The 21228-nt window shown below is 41.8% G+C and overlaps 1 protein-coding gene across 8 annotated transcripts in view; it reads right to left on the reverse strand.

Annotated features, from left to right (window-relative positions):
• The window catches only part of GOLGB1 (golgin B1), a 44784-nt gene that overhangs the window by 18532 nt on the left and 5024 nt on the right, over positions 1 to 21228 (reverse strand). For 4 of the 8 annotated variants that reach the window (XM_071734296.1, XM_071734299.1, XM_071734292.1 and 1 more), the window contains 12 exons: positions 20526 to 20622; positions 19781 to 19933; positions 18898 to 19050; positions 15123 to 15281; positions 13506 to 13628; positions 13012 to 13129; positions 11161 to 11568; positions 10465 to 10556; positions 10067 to 10166; positions 2831 to 2904; positions 988 to 1072; positions 223 to 290 (listed from right to left, as the gene is read on the reverse strand). In XM_071734296.1, coding sequence (XP_071590397.1) covers positions 223 to 290; positions 988 to 1072; positions 2831 to 2904; positions 10067 to 10166; positions 10465 to 10556; positions 11161 to 11568; positions 13012 to 13129; positions 13506 to 13628; positions 15123 to 15281; positions 18898 to 19050; positions 19781 to 19933; positions 20526 to 20615 — 1623 coding nt within the window. In that variant the 5' untranslated portion in view covers positions 20616 to 20622. Of the gene's footprint in view, positions 1 to 222; positions 291 to 987; positions 1073 to 2830; positions 2905 to 10066; positions 10167 to 10464; positions 10557 to 11160; positions 11573 to 13011; positions 13130 to 13505; positions 13629 to 15122; positions 15282 to 18897; positions 19051 to 19780; positions 19934 to 20525; positions 20623 to 21228 lie in introns of all 8 variants that reach the window. The other 4 variants (XM_071734293.1, XM_071734294.1, XM_071734295.1 and 1 more) reach the window with 4 other exon arrangements.

The raw sequence follows: 21228 nt of genomic DNA on the forward strand, positions 1-21228 counted from the left end.
CTTGTGTTGTAAAGGCTGTCTGCTCATCAGTTTGGAGGGCAGAAACAACTTATGGGCAACCATTAAAGGAAAGTTCTCTCTTAAAGCCTGTTGCAACAACCACTTTACATTAGGGGACATTTAAAATACAACTCTTTGGAGCTTTTAAACTAAATTAAAGTTTTCATATCTACAGATGTATACAATACTCAGAGGAAGAAAAGTTCTGGACTAAGTTTGTACCTCAGGGAGCACCAAAGAGTCATCAAAAGGCTTTTGCACTTCAGAATTCACCAGCTCTCCTGACACACCTAGTGAAAAAAGGTACACTTGTCATCATCACTATAACACATTAAATGTAAAGTCAGAAGGTAGGTGGAGAGACAATATATGAGACTGGAGCTTCTCTACTTTCCAATGTAAGAAAAAAGAAAAGAAAAAAAGTTTGAGCCTATGCATTACACCCATGTATCCCAAATAGCTCTGCACATGCAAAACCACCTGCATTTTCCGCATGCTGGCATCACCTAAGTCTACACTAATCTCTAGAGAACAACGAAGAGGCAAAAAAACAACTGAACTGGGTAACAGGTTGTGTGGGGTTTTTTGGTTTTGTTTTGGGTTTTTTTAAGTTTATTTGGAGGCAGGAGTGGTGGTGGTAATTCCAGGCACAAAAAGAAGCTAACTAGCTTGCAGAAAGGAACCCAATTCTTCATCTTAATTCTCTTCTCTATCTTATATATCAGCCTTTGCATCTAACAAACACTTCCTCTAACTCCTAACAAACTCACCCTTTCTCATCTTAGGAACCACCTCTTTTTCTTCTGATATATCCTATCCATTCCATATTACAATGTGGAACCTCTTCTACCTCATGTGCATGTTTTCTGTCTTCTGTACATCTTTAGACTCTGACCTCAAAGCTCCTCTTTCCAAATCACTGTTTCTCCCTGAAATTTGCCAAATTTCCACAGTTTTCTTGTCACATGCCTTATTCTGTGTCCTCACCTGTAGAAAAGCAGTCTACACCAGAGGCTGAAGTTTCCGGAGTCTGCAAGTCTTGCAATTTTATCTCAGGTCCAACATTCTTATTCTGTTGGTAAAAGAAAAACTACTCAGTTTTGAACCATGATCTTTGCATCAGAGGACAGCTATCTTAGCTGCTTGCTGCTCTGCCAAGCTTTGAGTAAGAACTATTAGCCCCAACTTTAGATGCAGCTCTGATGCCTAATGAAAATAAACTAATGCATCTAATTTCTTCATCCTGAAAAGTCCACTTTTTAAGTTAACATGCACCTAAAATGAACAGTTTTATTTCTGGCTAGTTCCAAACGCACCACAACAAACAATTGCTACCACTAGTTATGCTTCTGTGGGAAAGGGTCTGAACTCAAGTAGAGAGACTACAAGTCAGAACCAAGTCTAAAAAAAGCTACTCCCTCCTTGCTCTCAAAGGAAAAGGGAAAAAAAAAAAAAAAGAAAAAAAAAGAAAAAAAAAGAAAAAAAAAAAGTGGAAAACCCACCAACCTAATAACAGAGAGGCTGAAAACAAAATAAAGTGTTCAGAATTTACATTTACTGTAACTACCTAGAATGTAAGGACAGGACACAAACAGGCCTCCAGCCCCAAGTTCCACAACACTTTGCAACATCCATGAACTGAAGTGGAACTTGCAAACATAGCACAAACCCTGAACTGGGTTTGGATTCACACAAGATTCACTTCTTGGCTTTTGGTTTCACACGTATCTTGATCAGATGCACAAATGTCAGGATACAGCTGTTCAAATGTAAATATTCACATACAAGCTATTTACCCAGACTCTTTTTATAATTAAGACATTGAAATGGACAAGCCCAGGGTTGGATTTATTGACCCATTTTCAACATTCACCTTGGTTGATGGGGATCATGTGTTAACAAAGGTGGTATCCCCAGCATTTATAAAGGGGCTCCAGAAAATCGCTCAAAGGCTTTTTTATCTGCCCTTGAAAAGACTATATGTGTGTCTGTGTACACTTGCTAAATCAGGAGCTTCCCCCGTGACTACTAGCAGCTGGAATGTGAGGGTCTGAAGTTAAGCAGAATGAGCCAACTCAAAAGGCCTTCTCCACTTCCAACTCAATGAGTCCCAAATGTCAAGTTTTGCCCTAATACTACACAGTAATATATATACTATAAACTAGTCTCTGTTGGAATGACCTCCTTTGCCCTGCTGGAGGACTGGAGTATAGCAGAGCAGTCTGGAAAGAGTCCAGACCTTGTTCCAATCTAACAATGCTACAACAAATTCGTAGCGCTCATATACTGAAACAGCCACCTCCATCAAATTGCTGAGTATACAGCAAAGTACCTAATTCTGCACTCTTCTCACCGAGAGACTGACTGCAACAGGACCTGCAGCTGTTCACAGTGGAAGAGCACAAGGAAAGAGTCTACTTGGCACCCACTTGACCTGCTTTCCCCATTTAGTCTGTCAGATCCCTATCAGGTCCATAGGAATGCAGAGGGTTGCCTTGAAAGGCATCCTATAATGAAAGCAGAACCTTTGGAATTGTTCAGCCTACAGTTTTGCTGAAGAACTAACTCATAGGAGGCAGAAAACAGCACAAATATGGATTGGGTGAAGGAAGGACACAAGAATGCCACGCAGATAGCAAAGGGAAACACAGTCTGTATTGACAATGCAAGCAGTGTTTGGAAGCTATTTATGTCTTTCATTATTAATCCAGTTAATAATAACCTTCCAAAGAGGATTGCTAAGAAAGGCCACAATAGCTTAGCTGTTTTAAGGCCAGCCCTTGACCTGTTTTAGTTTCAGCTTAATTTCAGCTGCTTCATCATTCATTACCTGCTTCACATTTTCTGTGACCATCACAACTTCCTGCTGAGGCTCCTGGGGAACAAGTTGCATGTGTGGTATTTCTGAAACATTCACACACAAACAAGTTATTTGAAAAGTAAACCTGATTTTCTCAGAGGTCTCAGAAAATAACAATTTTTGTTATTTAGACTGAAATTAAAAGACACCTGGTAAGAGTTTCAATAAACATTTTTATAAATCAGCAGAAAGAACTATTGTAGCAAAATGTTTCAAATTTCATTTGAATAAAAAATAAATGAGAAACTGTTAAAATTGGAGACAAATAAAGCACTCAAAGACCATGATCCAAGTCAAGATTGGTGCAAGAACTAAGCTGCTGTTTGACTCAGAATATTTCTACAGTCGTATTTCTGTAAACTGGCATATCTAGGGGAAAAAATGTTTTGAAGTAATAATTATGGCTATGTAACTTTCCCGGTTAATTGCTACAGGAAGAAAGCTTTCATTACACTTGATACCAACAGAGCATTTCAGTCTTCTCACTACCTGGGAAGAGAAAGAACATGTTCATTTCCAGACTGGCTACTCTCCATTGATGTCTGTCTTTAAACAATTTGAGGAAGCCTCTGTGTCACAGATCCTGAATTTTTCTGGCAGGGACCTTAATCTCCCTTGCATCTGTTGGCAGTGTAACACATCAGAACACAAACAAACAGTCTACAAGAATCCTGTAAAGCATCCATGACAAATTCTTGATGCAGGCACTGGATGGGCCAACCACGAGTGACACACAGCTAGGTCTGCTATTCATGAGCAGGTAATATCTGTGATAATCAGTGGCAGCCTTGGCTGTAGTGACCATGAAATAGAGGAGTTGAAGATCCTGAGGGGACTGAGCAAGGAGAGTAACAGAGATTCAGATCCTAGACTTAAGGAGACCAGACTTCACCTTATTTGGACGACTGGTAGATGGGACACCATGAAAGACAGCCCTGAAGGGCAAAGTATCCAACGAAGGCCAGCAGGTTTATAAAGACAGTCTGCTGCAGCACAAGGACAGTCCATCTCAACACTCATGAAAACAAGCCAATGTGTCAGAAGGCTGGCCTGAGTACACAGGGAATTCATGACAGAACTCTGAGGCAAAGAATATTATATAGAAGATAAAAACAGGCTGCAAAGCAGAAATTCAAGGTCAATAAGAATACCTTCTGCCTTTACACTAACAGTAAAAGGCTGTACATCAGAAATATGTTATTCCATACCTTGTCCCTGTCTTCATCAACAAAGTTTCCCAAGCCTCTGTCATGAGGCTGGAGTTGGGAACTACTCAGAATCTGAGCTACACAAATTAATGAGAACAAATGGGTTGTTGTGAGTCCAAGGGTCCTGAGAGAGCTGGCCAATGTCCTTGAAAGCACAATATCATCACTGAAAGGTTTTGGAAACTGAGGGATGTCCATTATGACAAATGCGGTACCTATCTTTAAAAAAAGCCCAAAAAGATGATATGGTAAATTACAAGCCAGTATGGCTCACTTCAGTCCCTCCAGGAATGACACAGTGAGTCCTCTTGGAGCACCTTATCAGGCACACAGAAGAGGAGGCAGTGATTGAGAAACAACACGGATTTATCAAAAGTCAATCATATTTGAACTCCCAATTGCCTTTTATGCTTTTGTGTAAGAGAGGCAGATGCCATTTATCTTGACTTCAGCAAGGCTTTTTCCAGCACCTCACAGTATTTTGGCATAAAAAATAAGAATGGATGGTCTGCACTTAAGGAAAACTCAATGTATAAAAAAATTTGTTGGATGATCAGGCTCAGAGAATAGAAGAAACTAGGTTATATATACCCTATCTGGAGGCTAGTAACACACAAAAGATCACAAAAGTCTATCTGTGGACTCTGCCACCTTTAGGTCACAGATAGAGATGGTAAGCAGAAGAGGTAATGAAATGCAACAAGGAAAAATGGAAAGTCCCACCCCTGGGAATGAAGGCTGGGGACCAGCTCAGCAAGAAAAGGATGAAGAGGATCTGCCAGACATTAGGCTAAATGTTAGCCAGCAGGTATGCCTGGCAGCAAACAAGGTTAATAACACCCTGGACTGTATAAAAAGCAGTCTAGCCAGCAGATTGATCATTGGTATTATCCTCTTCTACTGGGCTCTATTCTAGACTGCATTTCAAGTACTGCATTCAGCTTTTGGATATAGGAAAGACACTGATAAACTCAAGCAAGTTCAGCAGAAGACCACCAAGCTGGTCACAGGGCTGGAGGACGGCCCCTGTGAGAAGAGGCTGAGGGAAAAAGGCTTTTTCACCCTTTATTAAATGTTGTAACAATATGTCCAGGGAGATTGTGCAGTCAACGTCACTGGAGACCTTCAAGACCTGACAGGATAGAGGCTTGAGCAATCCTGTCTGATCTCACAGTTGATTCTGCTTCTAAGGAGGAAGCTGGACTAAAATCAGCCCTTCACCCCTTCCAACATAAATTGTTCTGTAATTTTATGATCCCAGTTCTAATTAACTCTATTAGAGACGATGCCTCAACTTCTTAGTGTAAGCACCAGTAAAACAACTTACACAGCATGTCTGTCTTCCCCAGAAATATCAGTAGAAGCATTAAAAACAGGCCACATTTTTGGAACTCATAACTATCAATGATGATATGAAATGTAAGTTAATATATACATGCAAAGTAAAATTCAGGACTAAGTTCAATAGTTCTGGTAGGGATAAGAATTTCTGTACTTTCCAGTCTGAGCAGACAGGACATAGCACTAACATGTGGTACAAGGTTTCCTTCTGTGGCCCTTCGAACTATACTATATACAACTGACTACAAAATGGTGTTTACTAAGTTAAAAGCACTGTGGATTTTGAGGAGTCAGGTGAGCTGTTTTTGAGAATTCTAACATTTGGAAAGTAGTCTGTCCATTTTTTGTGACAGTGGCTTTCCTTTATCGATTCAGACCATACTGCAGTCTTTCAACAACTATTTCTTTCGCTGAGTGAACCAGAGAAAGTCTTGCATCTTACATTAGATTATCTACAGTGACTCTGAAAAGGAGTATTTGGCTCTCAATACAGATGTTTGCTTTCTTTGAAGCTGGCTGAACTTCATAGGCTTTTCCAGCAAATGACAGAATCATGGAACCATTCTGGTTGGAAAAGACCCTTAAGATCATCAAGTCCAAATGTTAACTCTTATCACTTTTCTAGTCTAGAAGGGAAAGAAGAAAAGAGTAAACTCCATGGTCCGTTATGTAGCAGAAGGAGAGACATTTGGTCATTCAAAGGGCTGCTTCAAGAAAAGTTTAAGGAATCCATGTGGCTAGTACAGAGAGCAACAGATACACTGGTACAATGTACTGCTAAGTCCATGAAAAAAAAAAAAATTACAAAAGATTACATTTCAAAAGCGTTCACATTTTAGAAAATTATAGCTAAGTAGTTTGGAAGCATTTGCTGAGGTCTTCTTGAAAATAATCAGAAAATAATCATAAACTGCAAAATAAAGTAACTACAAATGTTCACATTTCATTCTACTAAAGCTAGGACTGGAGTACTGTGAAGAATTTTAGGCATCACACCTTAAATAAAACTGACCAATTAGAAAGTCACAGAATGGTTCTGGTTGGTAAAGAACTGTAAAATATCAATCCTAACCATTAACTCATCACTACCAAGGCCACCACTAACTCATCTCCTCAGTACCACACCTCCAGGGCTTTAAAACCCCTCCAGGGATGATGGGGACTCCAGCCCTGCCTTGGGCAGACTGGGCCAGGCCCTGACAACCCTTTCCAGGGAGAAATTGTTCCCCAGCTCCAACATAAACCTCCCCTGGCACAACATGAGGCCAAAAGTTCCTCTTGTCCCATCCCTTGTTCCTTGGGAGCAGAGCCCGACCCCCCCTGGCTCCAACCTCCTCTCAGGGGGTTGCAGAGCTCCAGATCAACACCCCGAGGGCCCTCAGCTGCTCCTCACAACTTCTCCAGACCTTCTCCTTGCTCTCCAGCCCCTTCCCAAGCTCCATTCCCTTCTCTGGACACTCTCCAGACCCTCAATCTCCTTCTGCTCCTGAGGGGCTCAGAACTGACCCCAGGATTGGAGGTGCAACCTCACCAGTGCCCAGCACAGGGGCACCATCCCTGCCCAGCTCCTGCTGCCCACACCAGTGGTGACACCAGCCAGGATGCTGGTGGCCACCTTGGCCACCTGGGCACACACTGGTCATTACTCAACTGGCTGCACACCAACAACCCCACGTCCTGTTCCACCAGGCACTTTCCAGCCATTGTGCCCCAAACCTGCAGCGTAGCCTGGGGTTGGTGTGACCTAAGGGCATGACCCAGAACTTGGCTTTGTTGAATGTCATACACTTGGCCTTGGCCCATTGATCTAGCATGTCCAGGCCCCTCTGCAGAGCCTTCCTACCCTCAAGCAGATCAGTGCTCCCATCCAACTTGCTGTCATCTGTAAACTTGCTGAGAGTGCATCCCATCCCCTTGTCCTGGTCATTCCTAACAATATTAAAGAGAACTGGCACCAACACTGAGTCCTGGTGACCAGCAGCCAGATGGACTTAACTCCACTGACCACAACTCTGGGCCCAGCCATCCAGCCAGTATTTTACCCAGCAAATACTATGCCTTGTCCAAGCCACAAGCAGTCAGTTTCTTCAGGAGAATGCTGTGCAAACTGCTGTCAAAGGCTTTCCTCAAGCCTAGGTAGACAACATTCACAGCCTTTCCCTTATCCACTAAGCAGATTGCCTTGTCATAGAAGGAGATAAGGTTAGTCAAGGAGGAACTGCCTTCCATAAACCCATGCTGGCTAATCCTGATCACCCGGTTGTCCTGTAAGTTAACAGGAGATGAAGAGAAATTACAAAGTATTTAGAACCTACAGAAGAGGTTTCAAAGATGAAGGTTTTTAAACACATTTAGACATAACATTTTGGTTTTCTTTGGTTTGTTTGGTTTTTTTTAAAAAGTCACATCTTCCAGTGTTTAAATGTTAAAAAAAAGTCAGTAACCAAGCATTCAACACACAAACTAGAAACATAATTACAACAACAAAAATTGTTTTGAAGTTAACATGCATTGGGAAAGACCTTTGAAGTAACAGGACAACGAAGCTCTAGAAGTCACTGTAGCTTTCAGGTGAAATTCCTTTCAGTGTAGGAAGGACTTGCCTTTTAAGAAAGCTAATGAGAGACTTCAAGGTAGATTTTGGATATACTCAGTATTAACTCAGCGCGTAACAGCAGATTAAAAAAAAAAAATGAACTTCTGTAAGGCCTTTGATATGGTTCCTCCCAGCATTCTTGCCACTATATAGCAGATATGGCTAGATACATCAGATGGATAAGGAACTGGCTGGATGGCTGCATGCAGAGTCAATGGCTCAGTGTCCAAGTGGAAACCAGTTATGAGTGAGTCCTTAAAGGGTTCTTGCTGGGACCAGTAACTAATATCTTCATTCACGACATAGGCAGTAGGCCCGAGCACGCACTCAGCAAGTTAAGTGGTGCAGTTGATTCATGAGAGAGATGGGATGCCATCCAGAGGGCCCTTGGTAAGCTTGGGTGGGTCTGTGCGCACCTCATGAAGTTCAACGGGGCACAGTGGAAGGCCCTGAAGCTGTGTTGTGGCAACCAGTACAGACTAAGGGGTGAATGGCTTGAGAGTGGGGCTGCAGAGAAGGACTTAAGGATACTGGTAAATGAAAAACTGGACGGGGGCCAGCAATGTGCATTTGGAGCCCAGAAGGTCAACCATAACCTGGGGGGCATCAAAAGAAACATGGGCAATAGCTTGATGCAGATAATTCTCACCCTCTAACTGGTTTGGTGATACCCTCACCTGAGCATCTAGCTCTGGGGGCCTCAGCACAAGAAAGACCTGGACCTGCTGGAGCAGACCTAGAGGAGGGACACAAAACCAATCAGAGGGCTGAAACATCTCTCTTAAGAACACAGGCTGAGAAAGCCGGGATTGTTTGGCCTGGAGAAGAGAAGGCTCCGGGGAGACCTCACTGCAGCCTTTCAAGAGGACTTCTTGTCTTTAGGTTGCTGGTTGCCCCATCATTAGACACATTCAAGGTCAGACTGGATGGGGCTTCGAGCAACCTTATCTAATGAAGGATGTCCCTGCCCAGAGGTGCCTTCCAACCCAAACCATTCTACAGTTCTAATGATGTTCTGAAGTCCATTAAAGACCTGCATTTCTGAGGTCATGGATTACAAAGAGAGAAGGGAGGTGTTCTAGGACCACAGGAATCTGGTTCATGCTGATTATCCCCTCACCAGGCTTCTTACAAAGTGGGTGTACCTCTGAGTGACAGGAAGCAAGAGGAATCAATTTCTGACAAAATCAACACAGCCTATTGCACACCATACTCTGAAGCCAAGAACTGTGGGAACCCATCTTTCTATACTGATATCCCGATAGAGTTTTGATATTACTGCTGCCAGTCTACATGCCTAGATCCACAAAACCAAATTAATCGTGAGTTTTTTTGTAGTACATGTATGAGCCCTTTACTGTTTTAGACAAAAGCCATCAGAATTAACCCCCCCAGCAGCACCACTTGGAGACTGTCAGAATCTTCTATCAGGGAAGAGCTACTACTACAGTTATATCTAATTTTGTACACTCTAAGAATGTGTGAATGCACAGGGTCTTGAAATACAAATTTATTCTACCATCCTTAGGCATAACTGACATTAACAGAACAAAAAACAACCAACAAACCAATACTGTTAATTGAAGTTAGTAAGTTCTTTTCCTATTCTGGAAATGCCTGCAATCACATAATATTACCAACCTTGCCTTCATCCTGTCTTTTTAATGTCTTCTTCATGTTCTTTGCACCTATCACCATAGTTCAGACATGCAGGAAGAGGAATAAATGAACCATTACAGGTAACAAGTTCTACCCAGTCTGTCTCATGGCCAAAACCCCAAGCATTGCTTCAAGAAACCTCACAGCCAGGTCCATGATGCATAATAATTCTTCATAATAATTCCAGAGATGTTCTTTATTTGTTTTTGCCAGTCTGTTCACTGCCCAAGATTCAAATAGTTCCTTTTCCCTTTATAATTAAATTAATTTCTAACCACTGAAAAGAATTATATAGCATATTTTAACATGAACCAGTAACCATGGGCATGCTTGTTATTTTAAAATAGGCAAGAATAACTCTTAGATATTTCAAGATTATTAAAAAAGGTAAAATAACCATACCACCTTCAGTCTTCTGTCTTTCTGAGTTTTCTGTGGGTAGGAGTGAAGTTCCATTCCCATCTTTCTGATCTATCATTTTCTTCCGTGGAGATTTTTCATCCTGTTCAGAGGATAGAGGTGAGAAAAATACATTTTAGTACAGCTTATATATAAATATTAGTCTTTGGTCTTTCAGTTAACCTTTTAACAAATCAATCAGTAACTTCTGATTAACTCAAACTGACTCCTATTTCTTCCCAGGCTTCCATACTCATTATGTATCTGTCCATCAGCATAAAGAACCCTTAAGGGCCTCTCTCAAGAAACACATCATAAAAAAGGAACTCCAGACATTTCATTTGCTTTCAGCTCCTCAAGATACGAGAAAATTTCAGAACACTCATACAAAAAGATCCTACCTGCTTCTTCAGTTCAGCGACCTGCACTGCTGACTGGGATTTCAACTCATTCTGACAACAGATAAATTCCTCTGATTTCTGTACAAGTTCATCTAATACAGGGGAAAAAAGGGAGTTAAGGTGTGTTCTTGTCTTTTTTGATGAAATATATCCAGTTAACACACATGCACAATAGTATATGAGACCCCTTATCTCTGTCACTGCTTTGGTTTGAGATTGTACAGGAGCTGGAAGAAAACTACTTTGAAATAATAGCTTGTGACAAGATGAACAGAGAAAACTGTATAGTTTGATTTTCCTTTGTTGTTTTATAATTACAGAAGAAATTCAGACTCTGAAGATTGTGCTACATCTAAAAACAATTTATATTAGCTGATGGAAAAAATTCCATGAGGTTATTAAAATTAATTAAAAAAAAATATATCTGGCTCAAGAAATCCATAAACTTCAAAAGGATTACTGGCTGGGACAGTCCACAGGGAAAGCACCATATATGCTGCCCTACACTTCAGCTCCTCCTCTTGGCTTCTGGCAGTTTCCCAGGAAGGTGGGATTGCAATGAGACCTTCAGTTTGATGCACTCCTATGTTTCTGTGCAATTAGGAACTATTATAAAAACAAAGCCAAATAGACGGCAGTGCAATGATCCTCAGGCTCTTGAGAACCTGCTTCACCATGTTGCTTGTGCTTGCTCACCCTGTAGTTTCTGTATTGTAGCACTGTTTACGGCAGACAGCTCCAGCAGCCGGTCAACTTCCCGTCTCAGCTGATCATTCTCAGCTACCAGGGCAGCATGGCTAGATTGCAGCTCTTTCTCAGCCACCTTAAGGCAACTGACCTGCAGGTTTTTCTCTTCCACCTCCAGCCTCTGTTTCTGCTGCAGGTCTTTATACTTCACCTCTAATTTAACTTGTGCTCTTCTTGCGTCTTCCAGCTGTTCAGAGAGACACTGCACCTCCTCCTGCAAGCAGTGGGAGGACAGCTTCCTCTCAGCTAGTTCCATCTCCATCTTCTCTCTGATACCCTGAGACTCTCGTCTCTCTGCATCTAGCACATCCCGCAGGGTGCTTAGATCCACTTCCAACTTCTGGCACTGAGCTAGAAGTGTCTGTAAAAGGATATGGAAACTAAATTAACTTTCAATTAGTCCACTACATTTCCAAAGCAAAGTATAGATTCACATTTTTAAATGACCATTAAATAATTTTCAAATATCCAAGTAGCAGAAAGGACAGGTTGCATACCAGACCCTGTCTCAAGGGACACATTTATATATATATAGGCCATACACAGACTTGATCTCATTCTCTTCACACTCCAAAATGACTGAGAGCCGATACCACTTCAGAACCTATGCCATCATATTTTCAAGATCTCAGCGAGACAAACCACAGAACATCTGTGTGTGCTCTGACCTGGCCCAGACACTGCAGCCCAGAAACAGTGTAAACACAGAAGCACCGTGTTGGGCACTTTTGTCTTAGGTGAAGCATTGAGGGGAAACAGATGGGAGGAGAGGGGACAGAGGAGCTGAGCCCTGAGGGTGCCCAGTCAGCGCTTGCCAGAGGAAAGCACAGGCAAGGATGGGGGAGCAAAATCATAGCATTTTGGCCCCATGGTCCCCAGCTGCAGAACCAAAGCAGAGATCCTAACCAAGTCTGCAGGGCAAAGCTGCCAGGGGGTGGGCAACTGGCCCTCATCAGGCCCACCTCCAGGCCCCAGACTGACAAAATCATCTTCTGCTCCCAGAGAGCTGCACACTGGGCACAGGACAGCCTGGCCTTTTAAGCCGACGGACCTCATCAGTGAGGAGGAAGATGTCCTGTGATGCTGATGCTGGACATTTCCAACAGAACAAAAAACGAAAAATAGAAAAAAAATCAAGGTTGGTTGGTCAGAGAGCTAGTAATTTTTCCAGACCTACTTGGTTTGCCAAGAGCTCAATCCTTGGGAATATAAGCAAGTTCTGTATATAATTCAAAGAAAACAAAGCTACAAAGAAGATGGAGACTCCCTATTTACAAGGAGTCACATGGACATGACAAGGGGAAATGGGCACAAGTTGCTCCTAGGAAGATTCAGACTGAACAGAAGAGGAAAATTTTTCACCCTGAGGACAGGGGTGGATTCTGCCACTTTGGAAAGTTTTAAGTCTCAGCTCGATAGGGTGTTTAAGACACATAATAATATTAGAAGGGCTGGACCAGATGATCCTTGAGGTCCCTTCCAACCTGACACTCTATCATTCTATGATTGTGTATTTGACAGCTTTGAACATACCAGTCAGCAGTGTGGAACATGGATAGATTTTGTCCCTGTCCACCTGCCAAGAACCTGGGTCAGATGGCTGCTGCAGCATCCCTACTTCTGTTGTGTGGCTGTATCTATCTTAACTGATGTATCCAGACCTGCAGGGAGCTCCCACGCTCAGTTCATGCCAGAAACCTGGTGCCAGAAATAATCTGACCTGGTGACTTCCGAGCTAATGACAAAGGCCCCATCCACCACTGACACATGAGAGTCAGGGGATAAGCAAAGCAGGCAAAGGTACCTGGTTTTGTTGCTCAGCAGTATGTAGCTCCTGCTGCAGCAGTTCAACCACCTGAGTGTGTCCCAGCAATGCTGCTTCCTGCTCCTCCAGCTTCCTCTGAAGTGTACACAGGTTCTGTGACAGAGACAGTGTTATACCAGTCATCCACACACCTAATTGTCATTACAACTTACCTTATAGTCTGAATAACTTCATTTTTGTTGACGCTTATTCTGGTGCAGAAGAAGAGCTCACCATTGTTTCACACATAAGGAACCAGAGTACTGTAATTTAATACTTCTTTTTAACTATTTTTTCTTTGTGATCAATAACCAATCAGTAGATTCAAGTTAGGACTCTGAAGGTCCAAACTAGCACCTCCCAAACAATCAAATCACAACTCTTCTTAACCCTTCTGAATTACTTTGATGAGAACACCTCTCTCTGGGTGTCCTCTGACTGGTAAAACTTCCTTTCTTTTTCCACAATAAGATTATGCTATCAAACACACCTGCTGCATCTCTACTTTCAGATCTGACTGGGTCACTATCTTGAGCAATTCAGCTTGGTGCTGTTGGCCCTGCTCTTTTAGGAGGGCTTCCTTCTCCAGAATCACTTCCTGCAGGGAGTTCATCTGAAACCATAAGCCACAAAATTTTAAAAAACCCAGAAAGATTGAGCTTGACAGACATGCAGGCTTCCTTTCAACATGCACCTGCACATTATGTGTGTGATAATGTCTTCAGTTAGATAATTCTGTATTTAACCTTGGTCAAAAGGTATAATCCTACTAATACATATATATTTAACTGATAATATTTCAGATCCCAGAAAGCTAAAAGCATAGAATTTCATGAATTCCATCTATAAATATGCAGAATGATAAAAGATATGACTACTATACAAGTTCATAACACTTCTGGGGTTTTATTTGTATTTATTTGCAGCCCAATTCACAGATCAAATGCTAAACCTGCAATTCAGAGTATTAACAAAAATCTGTCTATAAGTTAAAATGCAGTGTACCATGACAGCAGTTATGTGATACGAAGCTGCTCTGTACATCCACCATAGAACAGAGAGGGGCAAGGGCAGGTCTGGCAGCTAAAAGAATACTCTGAGCTGGAGGAAGGGACTCTGGGCCCTCCCAGGGGCTGCTCTCACCTCCTCAGAAAGCCACTAGTCCCACTGTTCCAGTGGGAGACCCATTAAAGACAACTTGGGTGTGGAGCACCTTCTGCATCAAAGGTGGTTACAGCCTAGGGGTAGAGGATCTATTATGGGGTGCAGGTGAAGGGCATTTTGGGATTGTGAAAGACTTGTGGAATGTTTAGGGCAGAAACCACAGACAGGGAGATGACTGGGATTCAGGAAATAACAAAAATGTAAAAACAGAGGGTAAGAGGATTAAAAAAGGCCAGTTACGTCAACAGTGGCTGCTCACTCTGCTGGTCTGGCCATGTCCTGCACTGGATCAGCAGCCTGTCCTGTTTTCTTATTAAACAGCATTTCTAACTCTTTCACTGTAGGAAAGACTCTCTTTTGGTGCCATTTGTACCCAGGTGAGTGCTGGGTGCTGCTGTCCACGTTACCTGTATGGCTGGCCAGCTACATACATGTTCACAAGTCACACATGCATGCCTGCTGGGGACACATTCTCTGCCATACTACTGGCTGGACTGCAAGGCATGGAGCTTTGGCAACCTTGTCACTGTCATCACCAGGATTTAGCCATACTCCCCAGAAGCAACATGTCCTCAAGAATAACTGTCTCTCTACAGTGAGAAGACACATGAGAAGGGTTCCAAGCAGCATCAGGGAAAGTTCAGACTTGACACTGAGAAACGTTTCTTTACCAAGAGGGTAGCCACACACTTGAAGAGGCTGCCTGGAGAGCTGGTTGACACCCCCAACCTGTCAGTGTTGAAGTGGCATTTGGACAATTCCCTTTACAACATGCTTTAATTTCTGGTCAGTCTTGAAGTGGTCAGGCAGTTGGACTAGATGGTCACTGTAGGTCACTTCCAGCTGAACCATTCTCTTCTATCATGCTAGTGTAAGTGGTGAGGTTAGAAACAGACACATATACACACAGACTGATGAATAGAAAAAACCAAAGATTCTGTACCTGTGTAGCATACTTGATTTCAGCATCTTTCAGATTCCGTTTGGCCAAAGCCAGCTCTTCCTTCAGATCCTGGACAGTTTCCTCTTGCTCCCTGAGCTGCTCTTTTAGTGATTCAGTTTCCTCTCCGTGCCCTTCGCTTGTTCTTTGGTTCTTCTGACACTGCAAGAGGTAAGAAGCGGTAAGAAATAGAATAAAGTAAACTGGCAAGTATTACTGTTCAATTAAAAAGAAACAAACAAACAAAAAACCCAAAAGACCCCAACAACCAAACCAACCAAAAAATCAGAATGCTAATGCACTCTTTACTCCTAATCAGTTCTTTATTTCTACTACGTTTCTTCATTTCTTAACTTCACATTTTCTTTGTTTTTTTAACAGCAAGCTAAAGTCCTCATTAATTATCTCTTTTCCCTGTTCCCACGTAGATATGCACAAGATGTTTCAGATTTGTGAATGTCAAATCCCTTTGGAACAGCTAATTATCCATGAATGCTTACCAGATAAACTAAGGTAAATCATATCATCAACATGGTTTGGTTTGTGAGGCTTTTTAATTTCACAGATTTTTCAAATAAAGCATTTTTTAAATTTAGCAATAAAAGAATACTCTCCTCATTAGAAAGGGACAGGCATTAAACATTCTAGACTACAGAAAATGCCCGTGGAAATATCTTTAGATTGAAGGGATTTACAGTAATGAATGTGTTAGAAATAAGCAAAGGGAACATGCAAAGAACCATCAATTCTGATCCACCCCGAGGCACTAAAAGCACTTGTTTACAAATATGAAATTTAAATTCAGACATTTCACATAAAACATGTGCTCAGGTTATGTCTACTCAGAGATGCTAGTACACTACACTGGCACTCTTGTCTTGTCTCTCAGAGGCCATCTGCATGGCAGGCAATTCTCTGATATTAGAGTTGTACATCTAATGAACAGTCACACATTTGGTCCAGAACATCGACACTGTGATTGAGAAGCGGAAAATATCCTTCTGTTATCATCTCAGTACTTCCAACTACTTCAAGCACTAAGTGCTGGGGATTTTTGTCTGAATATACAAAAAATGTATCTTTTTCCTCTTCCTTGTTATTGAATCAAAAATCATCACTAATGTATAGAGCCTACAGAGTAATTATGTCCTTTAAACCCATTCTTAAAAATTTATGAAGGCTTTTAGAATGACTTATAAGCCAGTGAAATAGAAGTAAGAAGTTACTGTTCCTCAAAAGATCTGTCACCTGTAGAGAATGTCTTTGGAAGCATGCAGAATAGACAGACAAGGAAAGCTTTCATTGCTCTTAAGTTTAGAAGTAGAACAGGGCAAAAAGAAGAAACAACAGAAGTGGAGGAAGCTTTAAGAAGCCAGGGATATAAGTGATTTAAAAGTCTGGGGTAACGCAGCTGCTAGGGGAGAAGACAGGTGGCTTAGTTTGCTCATGTGGGATTAAGCTTTCAGGGTTGGTATTTACAGTTTGATTTGGAAAAACTTCTGTTGAAGTCCTTGCACAGTGGCCATACACAAAGTTCCCAGAGCTCAAGCTTTGAAATACCATGTTTTTCCAAAATGTATAAACTCTTATATCTGAACATAAATTGTATTCACCCCCTTTTAAAAGTTTAAGAGGAGCCTCAATTGCTGTTACAAATTGTAGTAGTAGTTACAAATAGTAACTACTTAATATAAATTGATATGTAATTCTGCTGAAAATGAGGTACTCTGTTAAAAGTCAAGAAATAGTATGAATTAGACATTAAAATACAGCCTTTCCATGGGGTCTCCATCATGAAGAGGTTAAAAAAAAAAAGCCCTTTGCTATATTTATCCCTCATGGTTTCCAAAGGAAACCACTAATGTTCAATACTTCAGCACAAAATGCAACTCTAAACTAAATTTTTCATCTCCACACCACAGGGTATCTGTATAAGAAACATCACCGTTGCTCAAGACAGCATCTACTACGGGAGATAATTATAAATAAATAAAGTAGTCTGCAGCTTCTCCTAAGGTCTAACTACAAGAAACTATCTAGAAAGTGCTTTCTGGACCAAATACATAATATTTCCATTAAGTGGCCTAACAGAATTTCTCTTAAATGATGTTCTAACCCAAACCCAGTAAGACTATGATCCACACCAGAGACTGTATCAAGACCTCATTCCTCTAATCAGAATGCCATTCTTCTTCATGGCTGATTTGCACCTATCCATTCACCTGTCAGTACTGTCCTTTAATGCTTCTCCCACTTTCTTGGTGCTTACCCTCATCATACAACTATAGAAAGAAACAAGGTTTCCTCTCTGCCTTTAGCTGACTAAACAGCCTTGCTATTTCGAGCATCTAGCAAAAGCAGCTACTAGCATGACAGCATAATTGAAAATCTTTTGCTGCTCTGAGAATTTCTCTCTCCTGATTCCAAGTGAACAGATCATGACAACACTCCACGTAAGGCCTCACCACTCTTGGTACAGTAAGGATACCAGCTTGCCTAAGGCTCTTTTTAAAATATGCATCACACTAATGAGAAGCCTTCCCTCACTTCACCTTCTTAACTGATAAATCTGAATTTTGAAGTCAGAACACTATTAGACCAGCAAGTCTACACTAAGCGATGTACCAGCACACAGGACTACACATGCTACATATGAATGAGCTAAAAAAGTCTCAGCAGCAGAAGAGCCACTTGAAGTGACAGAGCTGAACAGCCTCCAAGGCCCTCACTGTCCTCTGCAGCCAGGAGGTGTTCCTCATGGCCTCGCAGTACACACTGACAGGATATCACAAGTGCTTGGTCTTGCACTTGTTAAATTTTACTTAATTTTAATATTAGGCCAGTCCTCCAGTTCTTCCTGTACAAAAGCCAAATGCTGCCTTGTACTGAGAAAGATTGTCAAGATTGTGTTGTAAAGTGAATTGCAGTAGCACATTTCTGTGATTTTATGTCATAAATCAAAAGTAGCAAGCACAAGTCATTAAACTAATCTTCATTGACAGTCACCTCTCACCTGACAGCTCTCACACTCACCCTTTAATATTTCCTGGTTTAATCTCTTTTTTTTTATATTTCAAATAATCCTTACCTTCTCTGGTTTAATGAACATCATCTGACGTCCTTCAACTTGTTTGGACTTCTTTCATATTTCCCTTGCCTAGTATTATTAACTTTTTAAAGGAAACTATGTGGTCATCAGAACAATTTTAAGTTTTCAAAAACTACCAGCTCATACCAGTTCCTAGCCAGTAGTCAATAGTTTCTTTAATGTCTTGGTACAGGATATTTCTCCCTTTTTTCACCTAGATTTACACAATTATGGCTCACTAACCATAAATCTTTGTGCTGGCATGAGAAGATACGTGGCTGGAAAAAATATTTTTTTTACATTTAAGTTACTGTCTTTCAGTTTTAATGACCTCCTGACCTCCTTGTTCTTGCATTTCAGCCAACCTTCCCTCTGCTTTGCTGTACTGACATGACAGATAATATTTGAAACTTACAGCTCAATAGGCATGTGATTTCTGCAGGAAAGAACTTGGCTACAACAGATTACAGAAGGCATGAAAAGTGAAACTGGCCCCTACTCTGGAGAAGATCAAGTTGCACGCTTCAAGGGCACCTGCAGCACAAGAAAGCTGGACAGACTGGCTTCCTACAGCACAGACACCTTTGCTATGAGTGCCTAGGTAACAAGAGGGATAGGACCTGCTAGCTCCTTGTGGCACTAAGTTATCAGCAGAGGCTAACATCTGTTAAGCAGCCCCGTACTCCCAACCTTGGGACACACTTGCTCTTCTGATAAGGTCTGTGCAGGCGATGGTGATCCTTTCTCTGTCAGCTCCTCAATGCGTTTGTTCAGAGAGGACAGTTTGGCTTTGGCCTGAAGTTTCAGCTTCATCAGCTTTGCATCTGCAGCCTCTCGCTCCTCCTGGGGAAGAAGGATACAAAATGACTCCACTTAAAATGCCAGTGCTATCACTCTGAAACACCACTTAGAAAAGTTACTTCATTGGTCACTCTGCTGTTCTTTGTCCAAACCTGCCTCCCTAGCAACAGTGCTAATTAAAACACATCCAGGAAACAAATTATCTCAAACACTAGGCACAGCAAAATAGTTACCCTTCCACTCTACTACTCTCTCTTCAAGGGCCAGAACACTCATGGTACTTCTCTCAGCATCTTTTGCTAACCCAGTTTGACTTCCTCTGCCATAGGCAGTCCCTCAACACTATCTCAACTAGCTGCACTTTCTCTTGTGTTATGCCTCAGGGTATCCAACATGTGTCTCTGGTTTTGTGCCATGCAGCCACTGGGCTGCTGGGTTACCCTTCACCTCAAACACTCTGAACGGGGGGAAGAAAAACTTCACACATAAGTAATTTTTCAGAGCCACCAGGAATCTGCATGGGCCTTGAGGAGCTCCAAGACAAAATTCTACATAACTTGGAGTAACTCATCTAGTCTAGAAGGAATTACCCCTATGCAAAACCTCATCTCTGGGGTTAGGGTCCACTCTTTGGATTCCAGTAACTGTTTGGAACTGATGCTTTTACTAGCACAGGGGTCTCAAACACTCAAAAGAAACCAGAGGCTGGCTTGCACTGAGAGGAAGCAGCATTTTACTCTTGCTCCCAGGTCCCCAGTGAAAGATATAATACCTTGAGTGCAGTTTCTTTTTGCTGGAGCAGGGCATCCTTTTCTCGGATCAAATCCTTCAGCTGAACAACTAGTTGTTCTGTTTGAGCCAGACGCTCTGACAGCTCCGCAGGTGCCTCCTCCATGCTTTCTGCTTCTGGCTCTAGAGCCTGGACCTGAAACAGCAAAACACGTGTTCTGGAGGAAAAAACAGAACAATAAACAGACTGCAGCATTGCATGCAAATGGTATCTTCAGCTCCATTCCTAAATTGCAAGCATTTTATGTGGCCTATAGAACTATACACAACTAGGTGAGGAAAGCTCAGGATATCCATGAGACAACACGCAAGAAAAAGAACCTCTGCTGAACACAACACCGGAAAATCCAAAATGGGTGACTCTGGAGACACTACCATTCACACTATCTACTGTCTCAAGCACCAAAGTGCAACATAAAGATCAAGCCTTCCGCTGTCACCCAGCTCCCCTTTCTGCTACACAGAATCAGCAGTACTGTTAAAAGTTTGGCTTCACCTTACTTCTAGTTTGTTTTCTAGGATCACCTTGAGATGTGGAAACTAAGGAGGTTATGGTCTGCTCCACAAAAGCACTGACTTGAGAAGTGAGGAATAGGGGAGCTGCAGAGTGGAATGACAGCCTAGTCTAGTGAATGAAGATGGAAAGTTCTCACTGCAGTCATATAACTCACACTCCCCAAACTAACTCAAAGTAAGATCTGAAAGTCTTTGGTTAACGTTGTACTTACAGCAACAGAGGATTCAGTATCTGCATCTCCATCATCACCTGACAGCTCTTGCAAAACAGTGTTTGCTAACCCTGACAAGCGGCTCAGCATCTTCACCCTAGAACAAAACAGAGTTTGAATACAGTTACAGTGTCAGAACTGTAAGGAAAAAAAAAAGCATCTCTTCATGCTGATTTCTAATGTTATAGAGCTGACAAGACAAACTGGAAATACATGTCCTCTGCCAAGAGAGAAAAGCCAAAATAAAACCTCAGGAATAAAGAATCAATTTAACAAAAGCAGCCAGTCTGAACGTGAAAGCTGAGTATACACTGGTAAGACATGAATAAACCTTCAACACTCTAGAGGTATGATCAAACCCCACATTTTTATACCAGATTTCAAATCACCCTCATAGTTCATTCTAGATCTTTCTTAACAATGACACTTCAGAACAATGATCTCTTCAGCTTACTCAAAAGAAGAGTGATTGTTAAATGAAGTCACTGATTTACAGGCCAAACACAGCCTGTAAATACAAAAAAGAAGCTTTCTGTTAATAAGCAAGGGGAACGGTCAACTCAGCCCTGATATTTGCTAAGCAGATGCATCTGTGTCACATCAGAGAGATTATGAGACCTTTGCATGTGACAGGACCTTGACATAGGTGAATAGTCTTGAGGCCACACATTCCTGGGCTGCTGCTTAAGCATATCTTTGTTTC

The sequence above is a fragment of the Heliangelus exortis genome, chromosome 1, assembly GCF_036169615.1.
Source record: "Heliangelus exortis chromosome 1, bHelExo1.hap1, whole genome shotgun sequence".
In the NCBI taxonomy this organism is placed as follows: Eukaryota; Metazoa; Chordata; class Aves; order Apodiformes; family Trochilidae; genus Heliangelus; species Heliangelus exortis.